The following is a 20887-nucleotide window of genomic DNA, read 5'->3' as shown; positions in this document are numbered from 1 at the left end:
GCTTGGCCTCATGCACAGAGCTCAGTGCTGAAGCTCCCGCACGTGGACCACAGATAGAGACATGGTGCCAGTGTCACCAGCCTGGGTCCACCCTGGGAGGGCAGCCGCACACAGTAGGGCCACGTTTAGCATTGGTCCTGATGGGAACCGACAGGGCCTGCAGGCCGATGAATTTTGGCACCACTGTGGGCATTCCTGCTGTTTTTAGAGGAACTTCCTGTCTTGCCTCTTGGAATGGAGGAGGAAGTGTGAGCGTGTATGTATCATTCATGAGAGGAAGGGAGGGGAGAGAGAAGGCTGGCTCTAGTGTGCAGGGGAAGAAACAGATCCTTAACACAAGTTTTTATTTGAGAAACAAAAACACCCCACATCCATCCATTTCCTGCCTTCACCCACCAGATTGGCAGCTGTTCCTGCTCAGCATTCCACTTGGCTATTCTTCCTGGGGCCACAGAATCTGCCAAGGGCTCATCTCTCTTCAAAGTAAATGAAGAACGTCCGGATTTCCTTTGGATGGATGGTGATGGTGAAACTCCCTGGGTGCAGTGAAGGATGGCTGGAATTGCCTGCGAAGACAGAGATGATCTGTCCAGTGTTGCCCCTTGGAGCCACCAGCTTTCCCAGGTCACCTCTTTCCAGCATCCGCCCACAACACTGTTCCCTATTACACCCTCGCTTTCATGCTTCACCCTTGAGATGAAACCTGTTTATCCATTCATCCACCCATCCTTCGGTCCAACCATTCTTCCATCTCTTGGTCTAATCATACATACATTCATTCTCATTCACCTACCCAACCTCCATCCATTCATCCATTGTCCATCCACCCAACCATCCATCTATCCTCCACCAATACATCCTCCTTACATCCATCCATTCATCCATCACATTTCCATCCATAAATCCATGCTGCTCTCCATCTTTCTTACTTCTATCCATCCATCCAACTTCTACCCACTCAACAATCCATCTTTCATCCTTTCTCCTTCCTTCCACTTCCTTCTATCCATTCATAAATTGCTCATTCATCTTCCTTACTTCCTGTCATCTGTCAATCCATCCATCATCCATCCATCACCCATAATCCACCCATCCAGCATCCATCTACCTACCTTCCTTTCTTACAGCCTTTTTTCCTATCAACCATCCTTCCATTCATCCATTTACCAAATAGTGACTATGTACCCAGACAATGTTATGTGCAGTAGACAAAGAAGAGATAAAGAATCAGATCAAAATGAGGGGAAAGACAGAGCAAAGGAGGCAGCTGACCCAAACCTGAACCTGGGGGAGCTTGATTAGGAGCTGTCCAGATGTCCAAGGGCATTCCAAGAAGAAACAGCACAAGTACAGACTGAGAGGCACGAATCAGGCTGAAGCGGTTTCCAAGAGCTAACTGTGGGGTGTGCGATGTGATGCACTGCACGGGAGATGTCAGAACTTGCTGAGGGTACACTTGCATTCTGGGCAGGATAGTAATCTTGGACATATCTGTAGGCGTGTGTGCATGCGCGTATGTGTGCACGCATGCGTGTATGTGTGCACACACGCGCGAACACACACGCACAGACACACACACACATTCTGCGTGGAGTCCTGGCAAGTGGAGATTGAATTGAACCCTTCCTTAACCTACTGTGGTAGATTCAAGAAGGCTTAGACTCAGAGAAGGAGAGCGGCTTGTTCAGGGTCACACAGGTCTTAGGGGGCAGAGTTGGGATCCGAGCCAGGTCTGTCCAGCTCCCGAGCCCAGGTGAGGGGCAGGCAGGGAATCCCGGGCTGGGGGGCAGCCTGGACCGGGGGTGCACAAACCTCTGAGGTAGCCAGGTTCCTGAGTTGGCCAGCGCCAGCGGTGCAGTGTGCTCACATCCCAGGTCCCTGTGAGCGAGCGCTCCTCCACGGACACCACAGAGCCCAGACCCTGCAGCACAGACTGCAGGACAGAAGCACAGAGAGGGGTGAGCACCCAGCCCCAGAGCAGAGGACAAAACAGTGGCAGGCATGGAAACACCCAGGCCCAGGGCATGACACCTTCCTGCATGTCATTCTCAGAGTAAATCTCCATGTAAAGAACAGCAGTCCCATTATATAGATGAAGAAACTGAGACCAGGGAGGCACATTCTCCCCAGTGGGGCTGAGCTGGATGGGCATGCCAGGAGGTGGCAGGCACTTAGAACTGCTCTCATCACTGAGTCCCTCCTCCCGGAGATGCTCAGATGGTGCCCTGTATGCTCCTGGGATGCAGTCAGTCTTGGGTATCCATCCCGTTTTCCCCAAAATGCACTGACTGCAAAGAGGGAAGGCAGGGCAGTCATTCTGGCCCTGCCCTGGAGAGGACAGTCTGCTGACCAGACGGCTGGGGGTTGTTCTGCAGGAGCTCCTCTGTGCTGATGGCAAGAGAAAGCATGGAGGGTGAGGCTCCGCTGCTGCTACCATCCCCACTCCGTTCCCCCCTGTCCTACCCCCACCACCTCTACATCTGCTTCTGAGGCTGGTACCAGCTCGTGAGCAAGAGATGACAAGTAGGAAGAAACAAGGCCAGCACGCTGAGAAGGTCAGGTGGGAAGATGAAGTTGGCCTTGTCTCTGATGAAAGTGAGGCAAGGAAAGAGATCATTCCCCCACCCCTGTCTCCATGGTAAGAGCTGTGAAAGGGGGACATTGGGAAGGTACCATAACGTTGGCTCCGGGTGGGGTTGTTGGGATTCTCCCAGATTGCGTTGAGACCACAGGTATCAGTGAAACCAAGGCAACAACAGAGAGATTTACAGAAATTCCCTGTGAGCAGGAGATGACTAAAGAGCTCAGAGCTCCATAAAGAGTGCAGACTGGAAAGAAATGAGGTGTCTTCACATATCTTCTGGGGAAAGGATGTGGCTGGGCTGTGCAGAAACAGCCTTACCTGGTGGTGGGGGTCAGAGGGTGATGTTGGGGTCGGGAGGGGAAGGAGGACTGAGGTTGGAGTCTGGGCACAGATATCCATCAGCCCCCAGGGTGCCAGGCACCTGCGTGTACACCATCACCCAAAACCTCTCAGCATCCCTTTGGACAAAGACTCTGACCTCCCCATTTACAGATGAGGAGACTGAGGCTCAGAGCCCAGAGGCCTAGACACCCAGCAGAGATGCCTGGACTTTCACCTTGGGCTGTGTGACTCTGATCACTTACCAGGAAGTCTGTTCAAAATTTCCCTCTTTTTTTTTTTTTTTTGGATAACTCAAATGCTATTTGTGTTGTATAAAAAGATTTAGTGTCCCCTGGTGGCTCAGATGGTAAAGAATCTGCCTGTAATTCAGGAGTCCCAGGTTCAATCCCTGGGTTGGGAAGATCCCCTGGAGGAGGGCATGGCAACCCACTCCTGTATTCTTGCCTGGAGAATCCCATGGACAGAGTAGCCTGGCAGGCTATAGTCCAAGGGGTCACAGAGTCAGACACGACTGAGCAATGAACACTTTCACTTCTCATAAAGATTTACCGTGAGAAAAAAGGAGAAAACAAACAAAACACATGCATGTTGGAATCACTGAAAAATCAAGACCAGGAAGAGAGAGGAAGCGGGGTAGGGGTGCCCTGATGCCCCCCGACACGGACCCTCACTCCCTTTCATGATGGTCTTGATGCATGTCTTTGCCAAGGTGGCATCTGAGTCAGGATCGTCACACTTGGGCTTTGCCTGCCTTGCGTTCAACTGCTCATGGGTCCTGACTCTGATCCAGGAGCGGGATGTGGGGCGGGACAGGTTACCTGCAGATTCACCGTCACAGGCTGAGACCGGACAGGGTCCTCGTCCACCTCATACAGATGGTGGAGCCGCAGCAGGACTCGGCGGAACTCTGCCTTGGCTTCTCCTTTATTGTCTTGGGGGCAGAAGGCAGGTGGCAGTGAGGACCCCTGACCATGCCTGGTACTTTACACACTCACCTCCTTTTCACATTTTCAACCTCCCTAAGCAGCAGCAAACATGGTGCCCACTTGACACCAAAGAAACCAGAGCTCAGAGAGGGGTGGGCACTTGTCCAAGGCCACACAGCTGGCATGGAAGGAAGAAGGAGAAGGGAGAATTCCAACCCAGACTCAGGCAATGTTAAGGCTTCCCACCACCCACACAGGGACAGATGCCAATGTCTGGAAAGTCTTCATCCTCATTCACTTTATGATCATCGTTGTTCCTGTCCTGAAATCTTCCAGATCTCTGGAACATACTCTCTGCCTTGGCCCCTGTGAAGGGTCTCCTAACCCCAAGGATGACCCAACCATGAGCAAGGCTTTTTCCTGCCTCTGAGATGAGGAAACATGTGTTGTAATGCTGCATCCATCTGCTGGGTCCCTGGTGACCACACGAGAAGAACTTCCCTGCCGACCGCCTCCCCCTCACCCCTAGATATGTGGGGTAAGGGCAAAATAACCTTGTGTTGTGTTTGCACCATGAGAATTTGGGTTCTTTGTTACTGCAGCATAGGAGGCTTGCAAAACCTCTTCTCTGCCTTCCTAGTTGAGGTGCTTACAGACTGCAGCTCTAGACACAGACAAGGTCTTCTGGCTCCCGAAAAGGATGATGCGATGACGGTGGTGGTGGTGGTGATTATGGTGTTGATGGTGATGATGATGAAGATATGGTTGTGATGAAGATGGTGATTGAGATTTGGGATTCTAATGGTCTAGGGAGGCAGGGGACCCTCACACCATCCACTGATGCTCCCCAGAGTTGGCCCCAACTCACTTCTCTTTAGAAGAAAGAATTTGCTTGGTCCAGCCCCTTTTCCTCCTCTTAGGTACAACTGCCTCCATGAGGCATGCTCTCAGTGGGCTTGGCAACACACACAGGTCTATAGGGAAGGCTCTACCATGCCAGGGGGTTCCCCCTTTCTCTTCTGTGACACATGGAGCAATGCCCCAGAGGTCAGTGTTAGGAAGTCACCTGGCTGCAGGATAGAGCTACAGCCTCCAATGCCCACTTTATTAGCCACAAAGGTGCTATTTGGCCTCTGCCTCTTCCTTTCCCTCCTGCTTCTCATCCTGCAGACCTTACAGTGGAGTGTGCCAGCCCTTGGAGGGTCTCTGGAAATAGGGGGTTGGCTGAGGCACAGTCAGCCCCCCGTTTGAGATGCTCAGAGTGTAAATAGTAGTTCAGTTGCTCAGTTGTGTCCAACTCTTTGCAACTCCACGGACTGCAGCACACCAGGCCTCCCTGTCCATCACCAACTCCCAGAGTTTACTCAAACTCATTGAGTCAGTGATGCCATCCAACCATCTCATCCTCTGTCATCCCCTTCTCCTCCCACCCTCAATCTTTCCCAGCATCAGGGTCTTTTCCAATGAGTCAGTTCTTCGCATCAGGTGGCCAAAGTATTGGAGTTTCAGCTTCAGCATCAGTCCTTCCAGTGAATATTCAGGACTGATTTCCTTTAGGATGGACTGGTTGGATCTCCTTGGATTTCCCTTGGACTCTCAAGAGTCTTCTCCAACACCACAGTTCAAAAGCATCAATTCTTCGGCACTCAGCTTTCTTTATAGTCCAATTCTCACATCCATACATGACTGCTGGAAAAACCATAGCTTTCACTAGACGGACCTTTGTTGGCAAGCGTGTAAAGGGGCAGATAAGGTGCACCAGGGGCTTTGGCAATATGATGCATTGCTTTCTGGTGGTTGTTTCCTCCACCAGGAGATCCTCCCGGATGCCCTGCTGGGGGCTCCCCGCTGTATACGGTCATTGCGTTCTAGATGGTATCCAGGCCCACCTGTCCCCAGCTTGCTGAGTGACCTGCCTCTCAGTGGGCCTCTGTCTCCTCATTTGGCAGATAAGGGAACCGGGTGACCTCACAGAGCCTGGATGACTCTGGGGAGAGCGCCTTTGTCTGGTGACGGGCTTGGGGACCTGGTTGACATGTGAAGACAGGAGTGAGTCTGGACATCTGAACACCTGCCTCACCTTTCCGAAGATTCTTCACGTGCTTTGTGTGGTTCGAGTTGTAAGTCCAGCCTGGGATGCTGAGGATCTGCAGGTGGATGCTTGGGGGCAGTGTCACAGCCTCTTGATGCTGGGGGTGTGGGTGAATCCTGGCAGTCTCTGCAAGGCAAATGGATGCAAGGAGAGGGTTTGGGCCAAACGTTTCCTCTGGGCATTCAGAGTTCTCCCACCAAGTCACCCATTTCATTCAGTCTCACACCCCTCCCACCTGTGGCCCACACCACAGGCAGCCTGAAGCATCTATTGTTGAAAATGCCTCAAACCACCTTGAATCTCTAGTGCAGCCATTTTTAAATTATAAACGAAGAGACAAGGCCCAGAGAGGGAACTTCATTTCTTCGAGATCACATAGGAAGTTAGCATAGATTTCTCTTTGCTGTTCAAGGTCTGGGATGTCAGCTCCCCTTTTTGTCATCTATTGCTATCTCCGCTCAGAGGGACCTCAGCTCTTCTCCTTCTAGGAAACATTCTGTTCAACTCTGGGCTCTGGCTGAAGATGCTGGTGCCTCACAACACCTCAGGCCACAGTGATTGGTCAGGCTTGGATCATGTGATTTGATCAGGACCAATTAGATTCCAGATGTTCAAGCTGGTTATAGAAAAGGCAGGGGAACCAGAGATCAAATTGCCAACATCTGCTGGATCATCAAAAAAGCAAGAGAGTTCCAGAAAAACATCTATTTCTGCTTTCTTGACTATGCCAAAGCCTTTGACTGTGTGGATCACAATAAACTGTGGAAAATTCTGAAAGAGATGGGAATACCAGACCACCTGACCTGCCTCTTGAGAAACCTATATGCAGGTCAGGAAGCAACAGAAATGGACATGGAACAACAGACTGGTTCCAAAGAGGAAAAGGAGTACGTCAAGGCTGTATATTGTCACCCTGCTTATTTAATTTATATGCAGAGTACATCATGAGAAACGCTGGGCTGGAGTAAGCACAAGCTGGAATCAAGATTGCTGGGAGAAATATCAATAACCTCAGATATGCAGATGACACCACCCTTATGGCAGAAAGTGTAAAAGAACTAAAGAGCCTCTTGATGAAAGTGAAAGAGGAAAGTGAAAAAGTTGGCTTAAAGCTCAACATTCAGAAAACTAAGATCATGGCATCCAGTCCCATCACTTCAAGGCAAATAGATGGGGAAACAATGGAAATAATGAGAGACTTTATTTTGGGGGGCTCCAAAATCACTGCAGATGGTGACCGCAGCCATGAAATTAAAAGACGCTTACTCCTTGGAAGGAAAGTTATGACCAACCTAGACAGCATATTGAAAAGCAGAGACATTACTTTGTCCACAAAGGTCCATCTAGTCAAGGCTATGGTTTTTAAAGTGATCATGTATGGATGTGAGAGTTGGACTGTGAAGAAGGCTGAGCGCCGAAGAATTGATGCTTTTGAACTGTGTTGTTGGAGAAGACTCTTGAGGGTGCCTTGGACTGCAAGGAGATCCACCCAGTCCATTCTAAAGGAAATCAGTCCTGAATATTCATTGGAAGGACTGATGCTGAAGCTGAAGCTCCAATTCTGTGGCCACTTGATTCGAAGAACCAACTCATTGGAAAAGATCCTGATGCTGAGAAAGATTGAAGGCAGGAGGAGAAGAGGACAACAGAGGATGTGATGGTTGGATGGCATCAACAACTGTATGGACATGAGTTTGAGTAAGCTCCGGGAGTTGGTGATGTACAGGGAGGCCTGGCGTGCTGCAGTACATGGGGTCGCAAGGAGTCAGACACGACTGAGTGACTGAACTGAACTGACTGAAAAAGATAATATCTCCTTTGAGCCTTCTTTGGGCTGTAATCTTTTCACAATAACAGTATTGAAGGTTATTAATTCCAGGTCCCCATAATAAATTTAATAATGATGAAAAAGTTTAAGATATTGTAAGAATTATAAAAATGTGACACATGGATGTGAACTTAGCAAATACTATTGGAAGAATAATGCAGATAGACTTGCTCCATGCACAGTTGTCACAAAGCTTCAATTGTTAAAAATAAAAAAGCAATATCTTCAAAGCTCAGTAAAGGGAAGCATATAAATTGAGGTATGCCTGTAGTGAGAATGATCAACCCCACATATTGGATTTAGGTCTTTAATTTTTTAAGACTTCTCCATAGCAGCATCTTTAAATGGAATCATTGTTTAATGCATTTTATGTTCACCTATTTCAATAAAGATATCACACTGTAAGGATGTTTATCTACAGAAGTCTCAGTGGAGACAACTCATATATGTTGCAGATCAGAACATGGAATTAGAATCACCCTCACCTGTTGACAGAATATCTGGATTTAGATAAAACTCTTCTTTTCAATAAAGAAGACTTGAAATAACTTGGTGAGAAACGTCATATTAAGAAAGAGAAAGATACATTAGGGGAGAAAAAGGAGGAGAATCAGGGAAAAGATGTACAGGGGGATATGGATGAGTCCCAAATCTACCCTTACTAGCTGTATGATCTTAAATCATTGACCCTCTTTGAACCTCAGTTTGTCCGTATTTAAAATGAAAGAGTTGAATCTGAGGTCCCTGAGGTCCCTTCCTGCCCCAAATGAGCTCAGACTCCTGGGGGCACCAGCTCATTTCCATCACTCACCCCCACGCAGGGATGACAGCTGCACTGAGAGGCGGCCCTCTTACCGCTCAGCTCTCGAATCAGCACTACGGGTCTGTGCTGCAGCGCCACCCCGCTCCTCTGGCCGAGGTCCCTGGTGAGGGTCGAGGGTCCCAGCAGGAGCCAGAGCACCGAGTGGACAACCGAGGTGTCGTTCAGCGTGACGTTGACGGACAGGGCCCACAGCCGCCGATGGAGCATGACCTGCAGGGAAGAGTCATCCGACAGGCCCTGCCTGGCCCCTGGCGGGCCCGTGGTGACCAGAGGGGCCTCCTCCTACCTCCATCTGCCCGCTCCCTTGGCTGGAGACGCCGTGCGCCTGCTCCGACAGCAGCACCAGCCTGCTCTGTCTGTCCTGGATGAAGGCCGACTGAGTCATGGGGTAGTAATTCTGTGGACAGAAATATTGCCGGAGTGGTGGTCATGGTCATGGGCCAAGGGGGCCACCTGATCAGGCATCTCCCTCGGGCCCCCACCAGCCTCCCCCACAGGCACAGCGGCAGCTCAGGGCGGCACTGGTAGTTGGGGGGAGGGGCTCTGACTTGTGAGGTGGACGCCCTGGGATTCAAATCCAGCTCCACTGCTTCCTGACCTTACGAGCTGGGGGACTCAGGCTGCCCAAGCCTCAGTTTCCCCACCTGTAAAAGGGGCTCCAAAACCATCCCTGAAAAACTGTGGCAGGAAGGGAATGAAGGCTTGTGTGTCCGTCCAGTCTGAGATAGGCTAATGGTTGCCCGATAGTAAAGGGCTCAAGCCTGGGCTGGAAAGCGGTCACACAGTCCACACCTTTGCTCTGTTGGAGCAAGATATCCTGGGCTGAGGGCCTTGGACTCTCTGGAGCCCAGGCCACAGCGGGTGAGAACCAGCCAACAGGGATGAGAGGGACCAGAAACTCAACAGAGCAGGGAGGGGCACATTCCCCACTGGAAGGAGAAAGAACTCACATGGATTGAGGCTCAGGAGGTGCCCAGCCTGGCACTGCTCCTGGATCATCCCTGCTGATCACACAGCACTGGGTGGAGGTTACCCCCTTTCCCAGGAGAGCACCGAGGCCCAGGGAAGCCAGGAGACTTGCCCCAGGTCACGCTGCTGGGGGCAAAGCATCTTAGAGCTGAACTGATTTCAGAAATCAGCCTGTGCGGTTTCCCAGGCAACCAAGCAGTGGCTCGACTAAGAGCAGCAAAGGAGGGTCACACCTGCTCAGGCCTGGACAGGCACCATCTGCTTCATCCTCAGAGCAATCCCAGCAGGTCAGTCATCTGACAGAGGAGGGCACGCGGTGCCCACAGTGGACCTCAGGGACTTGCCTTATATGTGGGGGCACCAGAGCTCTGACCTCAGGTCTGAACAAGCTGGGTCTCAGCCCCTAACAGCACACATGGGCGACAAAGATTCTGGGAGATGCTCTGGAGGCTTCTGCCGCTGGAGCTAAAGGGGGTCCCTCCAGTCTTCTGGCAAAGTGCCATCAGAACTGCTTCTGTGGACCCTGTGACCACGGGGCACCACAGAGCATACCCGGGCGATGTTGTTTTCATGGTGCTTGTAGGCTCTGCGCTGCATCTGGTACCCATTGTTGTCGGAGTAGAGGACCCGGGCGGTGTTGAGATTGGTGCTGGTCCTCCAGATGGCCTCGCGGTTCAGCTCCAAGGGGCCCACCCTGTACTCCTGCTCTATGCGATGACACAGCAGCTCCCCGTCAGCGCCCGGGGGCCCTCGGGCCAGCCGGGAGTAGACGGTGTACGTAGGGTCCCTATCATTCACCGTCCTGGAGGAGGAGCAGAAGAGATACGTCAAGCTGGGGGAGACTTCCGGACGCCTGTCCCTGCTTCTTTCCTACCTTCATCTCCTCCTGTTTCCCCCCTCCCTCCTTCCTGCAGGGCCATGTGGGCAGAGGGGCTTCTTGGGCAATAAACAGGAGGAGCCCCCCTTCCCTGAAGGCCTGGAGCATCTGGCCAGGCCTGGGTGGTTTATTTCTCTTCTGTTAATGAAAACACAAGAACTGCTTTGGTGTGTAATGTCATTTCCACCACGGGCTACTGGCCCACCTCTGGACTTATTGCCACCAAGGTGACAGCACAGGCAGAGACAGCTGGGACTGCAGAGGCTGGACCAACTCATGTCTGCACCGGGCTTTCTTTGAGATAGGACTGTGTGTGCACACAGGTGCAGGAGCTGGGGGTCAGGAGCAGACACATTTCACCATCCACCTGCCCATGAGCACCCACCTGTGCTGGGCACAACCAGAGGGGCCGACCTCACCTGTAGAAGTATTGTCGGATCTCGGTCACGAGCTCCCCCTCGACAATCTCCATTCCCACAGTCTCCCACGCTGGCTTCGCGGTTTCACTGGACGTGAACACATAGTTATCGGAAATGGGTCCCTGATCCTCATCACCGTTCGCCTCGTACTCCATGAACTGCTGGGTCACTTGTATGGTTTGGTTACTCTGCCTGCAGTGGTGGGAAAGAGAAAAGAGCGTTATCCTCTTGTTGATGTCCCATCCCTCTGATGGGAACCAGGCTCACAAGCCTCTATACAGACACCAGCCTGGAACCAGGAGTGAACAGAAGTGGCCTCTGTAGTGGCCACCTGGGTGGCATATCTGTCAATGGAATATTACTGAGCCCTCAAGAGGAATGAGGTTCTCATCCTTGCTGCCATGTGGATGAATCTTGGATCCTATGTGAAAGAAACCAGTCTCCAAAGGATCCCAGGTGGTGTGATTCCATTGCAGGAAATGCCCACAGAGGCAAATCCAGAGAGACAGAAAGGAGATTCCAGTAGCCAGGGCCCTGGGGCAGGTGAAAATGGGGAACATGAGGATTCTTTTTGGAGGTGATGGAAATATCTGAAAACTGTGGAGTTTCCTGCACACCTCTGTGAACACAGGAAACAGCACAGACATGTACGATGTAATGTGGTGACTTGTATGGTATGTGAAATATATCAACACGCTTGTCATATATGGAAGAACAAAGGCCCTCCTCCAGCAAACTGGCCCTGGGGTGGTCTGCGCACATGGTGGCTGCGCCCCTCAGGTCTCTGCACAGGCAGGTCCTTCTAAGGAACCACTGTCCGCTCGTCTGACCCACGGATTCCCTGCAGACTGCAAGGCCTCAGGCCTGGCTCTGGGTGTCTTGTCCCTGCCAAGCCTCCTCTGAGCCGCCCTTTCTCTCTCTATTCCAACAGGCTTCCCTCTCTGTGTGGCAGGTGCTGGCTGTGCCCCTACTGGGAGGTGAGGGAGCCGGGTGAGAAGCACAGCTTCCCTCACCTGAGCCCAAAGCACCTGAAGACACACAGACACCAGGCAGATGGACAGCAGGACACTCCTGGGAAGGGCTGGGCGGGGGTGGGGCTTGGCTGTGGGGCACCCGTGGGTGGGCAGAAAGGGATGGCGAGCTGGAGCTGGCCCTTCAGGGGCATCCCAGAAGGGGCGTGGGGCTTGAGTGACGATGGAGCCCAAAGCCAGCCTGCAGGCTTCAGCTTTCCCTGCCTGACCAGGGAGGCTTACATGTACTGGGGTTGTACCCCATTTCTGCTGCCCCCATACCCTCTGCTGACCTCCCTGCTGGATCCTGTGGGTCCTGGTTGCTTTTGTGGCCTAGCCTAGACTCACACAACCTAGAAATGAGGCTGGCTACACAGCAAGGGTCTTCACGAGCATCACGTCCCTGCCATGCCAGTGAGGAAGTGAAGAGGCAGGTGGGGCGTTACCTTCCCAGGTCCCGGGACCCTCCTGGGCTTGAGGCAGCAATGGCTGCACCTCACCTCTCCCAGATGCTGTGCATCAGGTTGGTGTCCTTGTCCAGGGACACGGTGTAGCAGTCATTCTCCACGTGCACCAGGCGCCTGCCCACACTTGAGTCATGTCTCCTGGGTCTGCGGCCAAACTGCTTGGTGTTGGCCATCGTGGCCTCAGTCACCTGAGTGTCCCCCTTGGCCCTCCTGCTGGGCTTGATGACATAATACCGGTAACTGAGTCCTGGGATCGTGGTCAGCACAAGCAGGTCATAGACAGATGGCATCTCCTTTGAGTTCTGAACCTGCAAGGCCAGAGGGACAGGATCACAGGACGGATGTCACGGGGGGAAGACATCTCAGTCTCCTTAGCAACCCTGGGCTTACACATCTCTTGGATGGAGTGCTTGCTCCCCAGAGGGGCAGCAGGGTCATCCATCATTGGGCTGAGCTGGGCTCCCCTCCTGCATCCTCTCTGCTCAACAGGGTCCTAGCCCAGCCCCTTCTCCCTCCTCCTTCCCTTCTCCTTCGGGGCTGAAAAACCAACGTCCCTCCTTCCCAACTCTCCCTGCTGTTTCCTGCCTCTCTTACGCTGTTCCCTCGACCCAGAGGGCCTCCTCTTTGGAGGGAGCTCTCTTGTCTCTTCATCCTCCAATTTCCCAGAGGAGGGAGGTTTTCAGGTCATCCCTCCAGGATTTTCCTTATCTCCAAGTTATCGGATTTAGGGACAGGATGAGGACTCTGGGTCCATGCAGGGAGCCCCCTGACTCTTTAGGGAACAGGTGCCATCTCTGGGCTTCTGATGGGGGTTTTGTGGTGGGGGCTATTAGCAAATTTATGTGGCTCCTTATAGATGGACTGGGACCTGGGCCTCCTTGCTGCAATTCTGCAATGCTTGGACACACTTCTCCTCTAGCAACAAAACACAAAGAAATTGTACGGGACCAAAAATAACCACGTACATGCCCAGCTGGGGGCAAATTCTGGACAAAAGATACAAAAAAACCCCAAAAAACTTAACTGTCACTTTTAAAGAAAAAAAAGTCTGGAGGGAAAGCAGGGGTCAGAGCAAAAACATGGGCCCTGCACACACCACCACCTAAGGGGTGGACAAACACCTCAGCCACCCCTCCGACCCAACTCCTGAGCACACCCCTACCCTCACCCCATAGAAAGAGCCAGCTCCCCTTTTGGAGAACAAGCAAGCAAGGGAAGCTGTTGTTTGTTTTCGCCCTGCCTCCATGCTGCCGCAGGGGCCCCAATAAATCTTGCCTGAATTTCTTGGTCTGGCCTCTGATCAACTTCTTTTAATTAAAAATGTCAAGTACCCTGGTCAGTGGGGCTTCCTTGGTGGCTCAGATGGTAAAGAATCTGCCTGCAATGTTGGAGACCTGGGTTCAATCCCTGGGTCAGGAAGATTCCCCTGGAGAAGGAAATGACAACCCACTCCAGTATTCTTGCCTGGAGAACCCCATGGCTAGAGGATCCTGGCAGGCTGAAGTCCATGGACTCGCAAAGAGTCAGACACAACTGAGCAACTAACACATTCACCCTGGTCAGTAATAGACCCTCCAATTCGGCCTTTCTGTGAACAAAAGCAGGCATCTTGCCCCACCCATACCCCCAAACGTGTCCTGAAGCTTTTTCTCCACTACAGTTATCCTGGGCCACATTCTCTGCCTTCTTATTTTGTTCCTGTCTGGATCCCCCTGCTAGAATATGAGCCCCCAGGGGGCACGGACTTTTGTTGGCTTGGTAATTTTCTCCAGCACCTAGATTAAGGCCTGACACACAGTAGGTGTTCAATCATCTTTAAGAGCGTTTACTCTTAGTGGGTATCGCTTTTTGTTGGGGAGGGGGATGTTATGTGTTCAGTCTGCTCAAACCAACACCCATCAATGTCAGAGGAACCCTTCCTCTCGGTCTCAGTTAAGGACTACTGCCTGGACTGCTAGGTCCTCACTCCATGCCTTAACTGTCCAGTTCTGTGTCTGATTCCTGAATCCATGGGGCCTCCAGTGTCCAGGGGCCCAGAGTGGGCGTTCAGGAGTGTTTGCTGAAAGGTTGCTGATGGCAGAACCTTCTCCACCTCCCCAAGGAAGAGTCAGCTGGGTGACAAGTAGGGTGTTGTCTGGGACCACATCCAGTTCCAGGTCTTGGGAGGAGGTGGGGCGGGACCACCCACTCATACTGGATGCGGGTGTTGCCAAGACAGGAATTTGCCCCCAGCCCCTAACAAAGCACTTCCATAAAGACCAGCTTGTAAGACTCTGCATGGATTTTCCTATACAAAGTGGGAATTTTGATAATATTACAAAAGTGAAAGTGTTAGTTGCTCAGTTGTGTCTGACTGTAGCCCACCAGCTTCCTCTGTCCATGGGATTTTCCAGGCAAGAATGCTGGAGTGGGTTGCCATTTCCTTCTCCAGGGGATCTTCCTGACCCAGGGGGAATCAAACCCATGTCTCCAGCACAGAAAGCACATTCTTTACCATATGAGCCACGAGGGAAGCCCTTATAATATTGTATATAGCCTTATATGGGCAGATGTCACCCATGCAGCCCACACCAGGAGACCTCCCAGGTTGGGGATGGTAGAAGGGATTTCAGGCCAAATCAGATGCCAAAGCCTAGGATCAGTGCCCTGGGTGGATCCCACTGACCCTGAGGACAATGTCCTCATAGTGGGGTTGTCATTGCTCACTAAAATGGCCCTCACTTCTCAGGGGTCCCTGCCTAGAACAGAGACAGCAATTGCGAGTGCAACCGAGGCAGGATTACTGCCCATACCTGTGCAGGCACGGGGTGGCCTGACTCATCTGTGACGCTGACCTTGGGGAAGTCCACAGTCAGGGTGACGATGGTGGTGACTGTCCAGGCCAGGGGGTTGTAGATCACAGCAACGTATCCCCCAGGCTCAAGGCCTGCACACACACAAGAGGTTTACTTGCTGCCGTGTGAGACACTCCACACACCTGGGTGCCCCTTGGAACAAGGGAAACTGAGGCAGGTGAGACCAACCCTGCAGACTCCAGGGAGAGGGACAGACAGACACGGGACCTCAGACATGCAGCCACACTCTGTTCATGGCGCTGTCCCGGTTCCCAAATGTGGGGTGGGGGTGTCCCTCCAGAAGCTGAGGGTCCATGTACTCCTCACCCATCTCTCCCTGTCAGCCCAATTTCCTGGTGAGTACACTGAGGTCCAGAGAGGTAGAATCACCTGCACAAGGCCTGGTGACTCATCTGGATGGAGACTCAGAGTCTGAAGCTCAGGGGATCAGGCCCCCTCCCTGGTCCCAGAAGCTCTCTTCTCAGAAAGGGGCCTAGACTCTGCCAGACTGCAGGGGCTCCCAGCAAGGGCCTTGCTTACCTGTGTGGGCTGGGAACCTGTCCTGGACGATGGCGGACATCAGTTTCTGCACCCCATGCATCCCGTTGTTCAGGCGCCCCACAAACATGTCACTCACCTTGGGGGTGTGAGCCCCGGTGATGGCTTCGTGGTGCTGGACCTGTGTCCCCACCCCGAGCAGGACAAGAGTGCGGTCAGGACCTGCTCCTGCTCAGCACCTGCCCTCCTGGGGTCCACTGGGCATGGGCTCTCTTTCCCTCTTAGCAGGTGCTAGTGGAGAAGGTGGGGGTTCCCCCCACTTTACAGAAGGGGAAACTGAGGTCAGAGAGGCTGATGGACTTGCCCAACTTTGAAGACCTTGTGAAAACCTATACCTGACTCCCTGACCTGGGACAGAAAACAGACTTTCAGAGGCACCCTCCCCAGCTTGATCCCTGAGGAAGGCTTTCTTATCTCTCCCTGCTATTCTTTGGAACTCTGCATTCAAATGGGTATATCTTTTCTTTTCTCCTTTGCCTTTCGTTTATCTTCTTTTCATAGGTATTTGTAAGGCCTCCTCAGACAACCATTTTGCCTTTTTGCATTTCTTCTCTTGGGGATGGTCTTGATCACTGCCTCCTGTACAATGTCATGAACCTCTGTCCATAGTTCTTCAGGCGCTCTGTCTATCAGATCTAATCCCTTGAATCTATTTGTCACTTCCACTGTATAATCATAAGGAATTTGATTTAGGTCATACCTGAATGGTCTAGTGGTTTTCCCTACTTTCTTAAATTTAAGTCTCAATTTGGCAATAAGGAGTTCATGATCTGAGCCACAGTCAGCTCCTGGTCTTGTTTTTGCTGATTGTATAGAGCTTCTCCATCTTTGGCTGCAAAGAATACAATCAATCTGATTTCAGTATTGACCATCTTGTGATGTCCATGTGTAGAGTCTTCTCTTGTGTTGTTGGAAGAGGGTGTTTGCTATGACCAGTGTGTTCTTTTGGCAAAACTCTATTAGCCTTTGCCCTGCTTCATTCCATATTCCAAGGCCAAATTTGCCTGTTACTCCAGGTGTTTCTTGACTTCCTACTTTTGCATTCCAGTCCTCTCCCTATAATGAAAAGGACATCTTTTTGGGGTGTTAGTTCTAGAAGGTCTTGTAGGTCTTCATAGAACTGTTCAACTTCAGCTTCTTCAGCATTACTGGTTAGGGCATAGACTTGGATTACTGTGATATTAAATGGTTTGCCTTGGAAACGAACAGAGATCATTCTGTTGTTTTTGAGATTGCATCCAAGTACTGCATTTCGGACTCTTTTGTTGACTATGATGGCTACTCCATTTCTTCTAAAGGATTCTTGCCCACAGTAGTAGACATAATGGTCATCTGAGTTAAATTCACCCATTCCAGTCCATCTTAGTTCGCTGATTCCTAAAATGTCAATGTTCACTCTTGCCATCTCCTGTCAAACAGGAGAATTTACCTTGATTCATGAAACTAATATTACAGGTTCCTATGAAATATTGTTCCTTAGCATCAGACTTTACTTCCATCACCAGTCACATCCACAGCTGGGTGTTGTTTTTGCTTTGGCTCCATCTCTTCATTCTTTCTGGGTTATTTCTCCACTGATCTTCAGTAGCATATTGGGCACCTACCGACCTTGGGAGTTCATCTTTCAGTGTCCTATCTTTTTGTCTTTTCATACTGTTCATGGGGTCCTCAAGAAAATTAGAGATACCAAGGGAGCATTTCATGCAAATTTGGGCACAATAAAGGACAGAAATGGTATGGACCTAACAGAAGCAGAAGATATTAAGAAGAAGTGGCAAGAATACACAGAAGAACTGTACAAAAAAGATCTTCATGACCCAGATAATCACGATGGTGTGATCACTCACCTAGAGCCAGACATCCTGGAATGTGAAGTTAAGTGGGCCTTAGGAAGCATCACTATGAAAAAAGCTAGTGGAGGTGATGGAATTCCTTCCAGTTGAGCTCATTCAAAAACTAAAAGATGATGCTGTGAAAGTGCTGCATTCAAGATGCCAGCAAATTTGGAAAACTCAGCAGTGGCCACAGGACTGGAAAAGGTCAGTTTTCATTCCACTCCCAAAGAAAGGCAATGCCAAAGAATGCTCAAACTACTGCACAATTATACTCATCTCACACACTAGTAAAGTAATGCTCAAAATTCTCCAAAACAGGCTTCAACAGTATGTGAACAAGTGAACTTCCAGATGTTCAAGCTGGATTTGGAAGAGGAACCAGAGATCAAATTGCCAACATCTGTTGGATCATAGAAAAAAGTGAGAGAGTTTCAGAAAAACATCTATTTCTTCTTTATTGACACTGCCAAAGCCTTTGATTTTGTGGATTACAACAAACTGTGTAAAATTTTTAAAGAGATGGGAATACCAGACCACCTTATCTGCCTCCCAAGACATCTGTATGCAGGTCAAGAAGCAACAGTTAGAACTGGACATGGAACAACAGACTGCTTCCAAATCGGGAAAGGAGTATGTCAAAGCTGTATATAGTCACCCTGCTTATTTAACTTATATGCAGAGTACATCATGAGAAATGCTGGACTGGATGAAGCACAAGCTGGAATCAAGATTGCCAGGAGAAATATCAATAACCTCAGATATGCAGATGACACCACCCCAATGGCAGAAAGAGAAGAGGAACTAAAAAGCCTCTTGATGAAAGTGAAAGAGGAGAGTGAAAACGTTGGCTTAAAACTTAACATTTAGAAAACTAAGATCATGGCATCCGGTCCCATTACTTCATGGCAAATAGATGGGGAAATAGTGACAGACTTTATTTTGCGGGGCTCCAAAATCACTGCAGATGGTGATTGCAGCCATGAAATTAAAAGACACTTTCTCCTTAGAAGAAAAGCTATGACCAACCTAGACAGCATATTAAAAACCAGAGACATTACTTTGCCAACAAAGGTTCATCTAGTCAAAGCTATGGTTTTTCCAGTAGTCATGTATGGATGTGATAGTTGGACTATAAAGAAAGCTGAGCGCAGAAGAATTGATGCTTTTGAACTGTGGTGTTGGAGAAGACTCTTGAGAGTCCCTTGGACGGCAAGGAGTTCCAACCAGCCCATCCTAAAGGAAATCAGTCCTGAATATTCATTGGAATAACTGATGCTGAAGCTGAAACTCCAATACTTTGGCTATCCGATGCGAAGAACTGATTCATTAGACGAGACCGTGATGCTGGGAAAGATTGAAGGAGGAGGAGAAGGGGGTGACAGAGGATGAGATGGTTAGATGGCATCACCTACTTGATGGACATAAGTTTGAGTAGGCTCCAGGAGTTGGTGATGGACAGGGAGGCCGGCATGCTGCAGTCCATGGGGTCGCAAAGAGTTGGACATGACTAAGCGACTGAACTGAGCTGAACTCCCCAGCTTCACCTCCATGGCCCAGTCATCCCATAAGTTTCTAACCTGCTCCAGACATGCTCTGTACGTGACCTTGACACTCATCTGCATCCTACAGGGGCAATATTACCTCTTCCTCACAGAAGAGAGTTGAGTCTCCATCTCCATGGGGTGAAGCCACGTTTGTCCCCGCTCTGATGGTTGGAAAGTCAATCCGTTTCCCCACCCACCCCACTCCCACATACACAATGACTAGTCTTGCCAATAGTTCTCTTTATGAATGTCATGGCCAGTGTGGCACATTTCTGACTGGAGACAAGTTTTAGCACTTCTTGGTTCTCATCAGTATGGTGGGGGACAAGTGGAGATGGAAATTTGTGGACATCTTCTTTTGTGGCAGCCACTGAGATCAGCAGTTTATATGTATCATCATATTCAACTGCCTGCCACCTGTCTAGGTGGACAGGGGCTTCTGATTATCCAGGGAGAGAATCAGGCTCAGAGAGGGAAAGTCACTTGCCTGAGGCCACACAGCTCAACTGAGATTTGAACCTGCACAGGACGGTTGGGCACCAATACTGCTCCACTTTGCCCTTTACCCTCTGAGTGAACCTGGTTCTAAAGCTCACTGAAGCCACAGGTGGAAGTCTGGGGACCTAGCCTTGATGCAGCTTCATCATGCACAGGTCCTGGGACCCAAGGTGACCTCAGTGTTCTCATCTGTCAAGTGGACCTGTAGTGACCGGGGACTGGGAGGATCTGGCGGCCTAGGGAGGGGGAAGCACACACCCAGGAGGGTCCCATCCTGTTCCTGCCACTGAGAGGTGTGGTGTTACCTCAGAGACCGCCCAGCGGAGCTTCTGGAGCTGCTGCAGGCCCCAGGCCCGGTCCAGGAACCGGTGTGGAGCCAACATGAAGCGTGTGAACATGGACTCCCCGGCGTAGAGCAGAGCACTGGCTCGCCGCGCCAGCCCCTTGAGCCCACTTCGGGAGGCGTAGAACCCGGTCCAGGAATGAAACATATCTAGGAGAAAAAGGCCAGTAGTGGCTAGGATGTCCTGGAGCCCCCTAAGCCTCAATCCTGGAAGACAGAGGAAGATGGTGTTAGTGAAGGGTAGACTCCTACCAGGTTACCTGGGGAGGCAACCTGGGTTGGGGGTGATATCAGGGCTCCTGCTCCAACCAGGCAAGCAACTGCCCAGGAGCCCTTGAGGAGCTAAGCAGGTGGCAAGGTCAGGCTGGGCTGGGCCAAGCCTGGAGAGGCCTGGGTACTGAAGGACTGTGATGGGGACAAGACAGCCCAGTGAGCGTGGGACCCTGGGAAAGCCTGTGAGCAAAGGTCTTGGAGGACTTCAGGGGAGGAGGGAGTGGGATGAGGGCCAGGAGGATAGGACCCAGAGGGGAGGGGCCTGGAGTGCTGGCAGCCCCTGTGTGTCAGGATCCTGGAGAAGCCTGCATTTCAGTGGGGTCCCTCTGGCTGCCTGCAGGGAGGGATGAGAGGGATGAGAGAGTCCAGGAACTACTGTCCTGACCCTGGACTGAGAGGACAAGGGTGGTGGGGGAAGGACAAAGGCTGAGTGCCTTGGGGACAGGCTGTGTCTCAGCAGGTGGCTCACTGTTCCCTATTATTTCTGCTTCCTGCCTCCTCCCCAGGCTGGGCTGTGCTCCCATTCCCTGTTCTTCCCTCAAAGGACCTGGCTCAGACCAGGAGGGGTAGCCATGTGGCCTGGGGAAGGATCGCAGCTGTGGGGCCAGATGCAAGGGTCCTCCACACAGGGCCTCCCGGACGCTGAGTGTGGACAGGTCAGGCAC

At 51.2% G+C, this 20887-nt stretch overlaps 1 protein-coding gene across 1 annotated transcript in view; it reads right to left on the bottom strand.

Annotated features, from left to right (window-relative positions):
- Positions 1–325: 325 nt before the first annotated feature.
- LOC133249824 (epididymis-specific alpha-mannosidase-like) overlaps positions 326–20887 on the bottom strand; it is a 45416-nt gene continuing 24854 nt past the window's right edge. Inside the window, exons 8-19 of the mRNA XM_061420769.1 lie at positions 19912–20099; positions 15712–15850; positions 15130–15263; positions 12371–12645; positions 10861–11052; positions 10117–10366; positions 8882–8992; positions 8628–8805; positions 5933–6070; positions 3745–3857; positions 1813–1933; positions 326–566 (exon numbers count right to left, since the gene is read on the bottom strand). Coding sequence (XP_061276753.1) covers positions 469–566; positions 1813–1933; positions 3745–3857; positions 5933–6070; positions 8628–8805; positions 8882–8992; positions 10117–10366; positions 10861–11052; positions 12371–12645; positions 15130–15263; positions 15712–15850; positions 19912–20099 — 1937 coding nt within the window. The 3' untranslated portion in view covers positions 326–468. The remainder of the gene's footprint in view (positions 567–1812; positions 1934–3744; positions 3858–5932; positions 6071–8627; positions 8806–8881; positions 8993–10116; positions 10367–10860; positions 11053–12370; positions 12646–15129; positions 15264–15711; positions 15851–19911; positions 20100–20887) is intronic.

The sequence above is a fragment of the Bos javanicus genome, chromosome 6, assembly GCF_032452875.1.
Source record: "Bos javanicus breed banteng chromosome 6, ARS-OSU_banteng_1.0, whole genome shotgun sequence".
Lineage (NCBI taxonomy): Eukaryota > Metazoa > Chordata > Mammalia > Artiodactyla > Bovidae > Bos > Bos javanicus.
The sequence above is the reverse complement of the archived record's forward strand: the minus strand, read 5'-3'. Positions and strand labels throughout refer to the sequence as shown.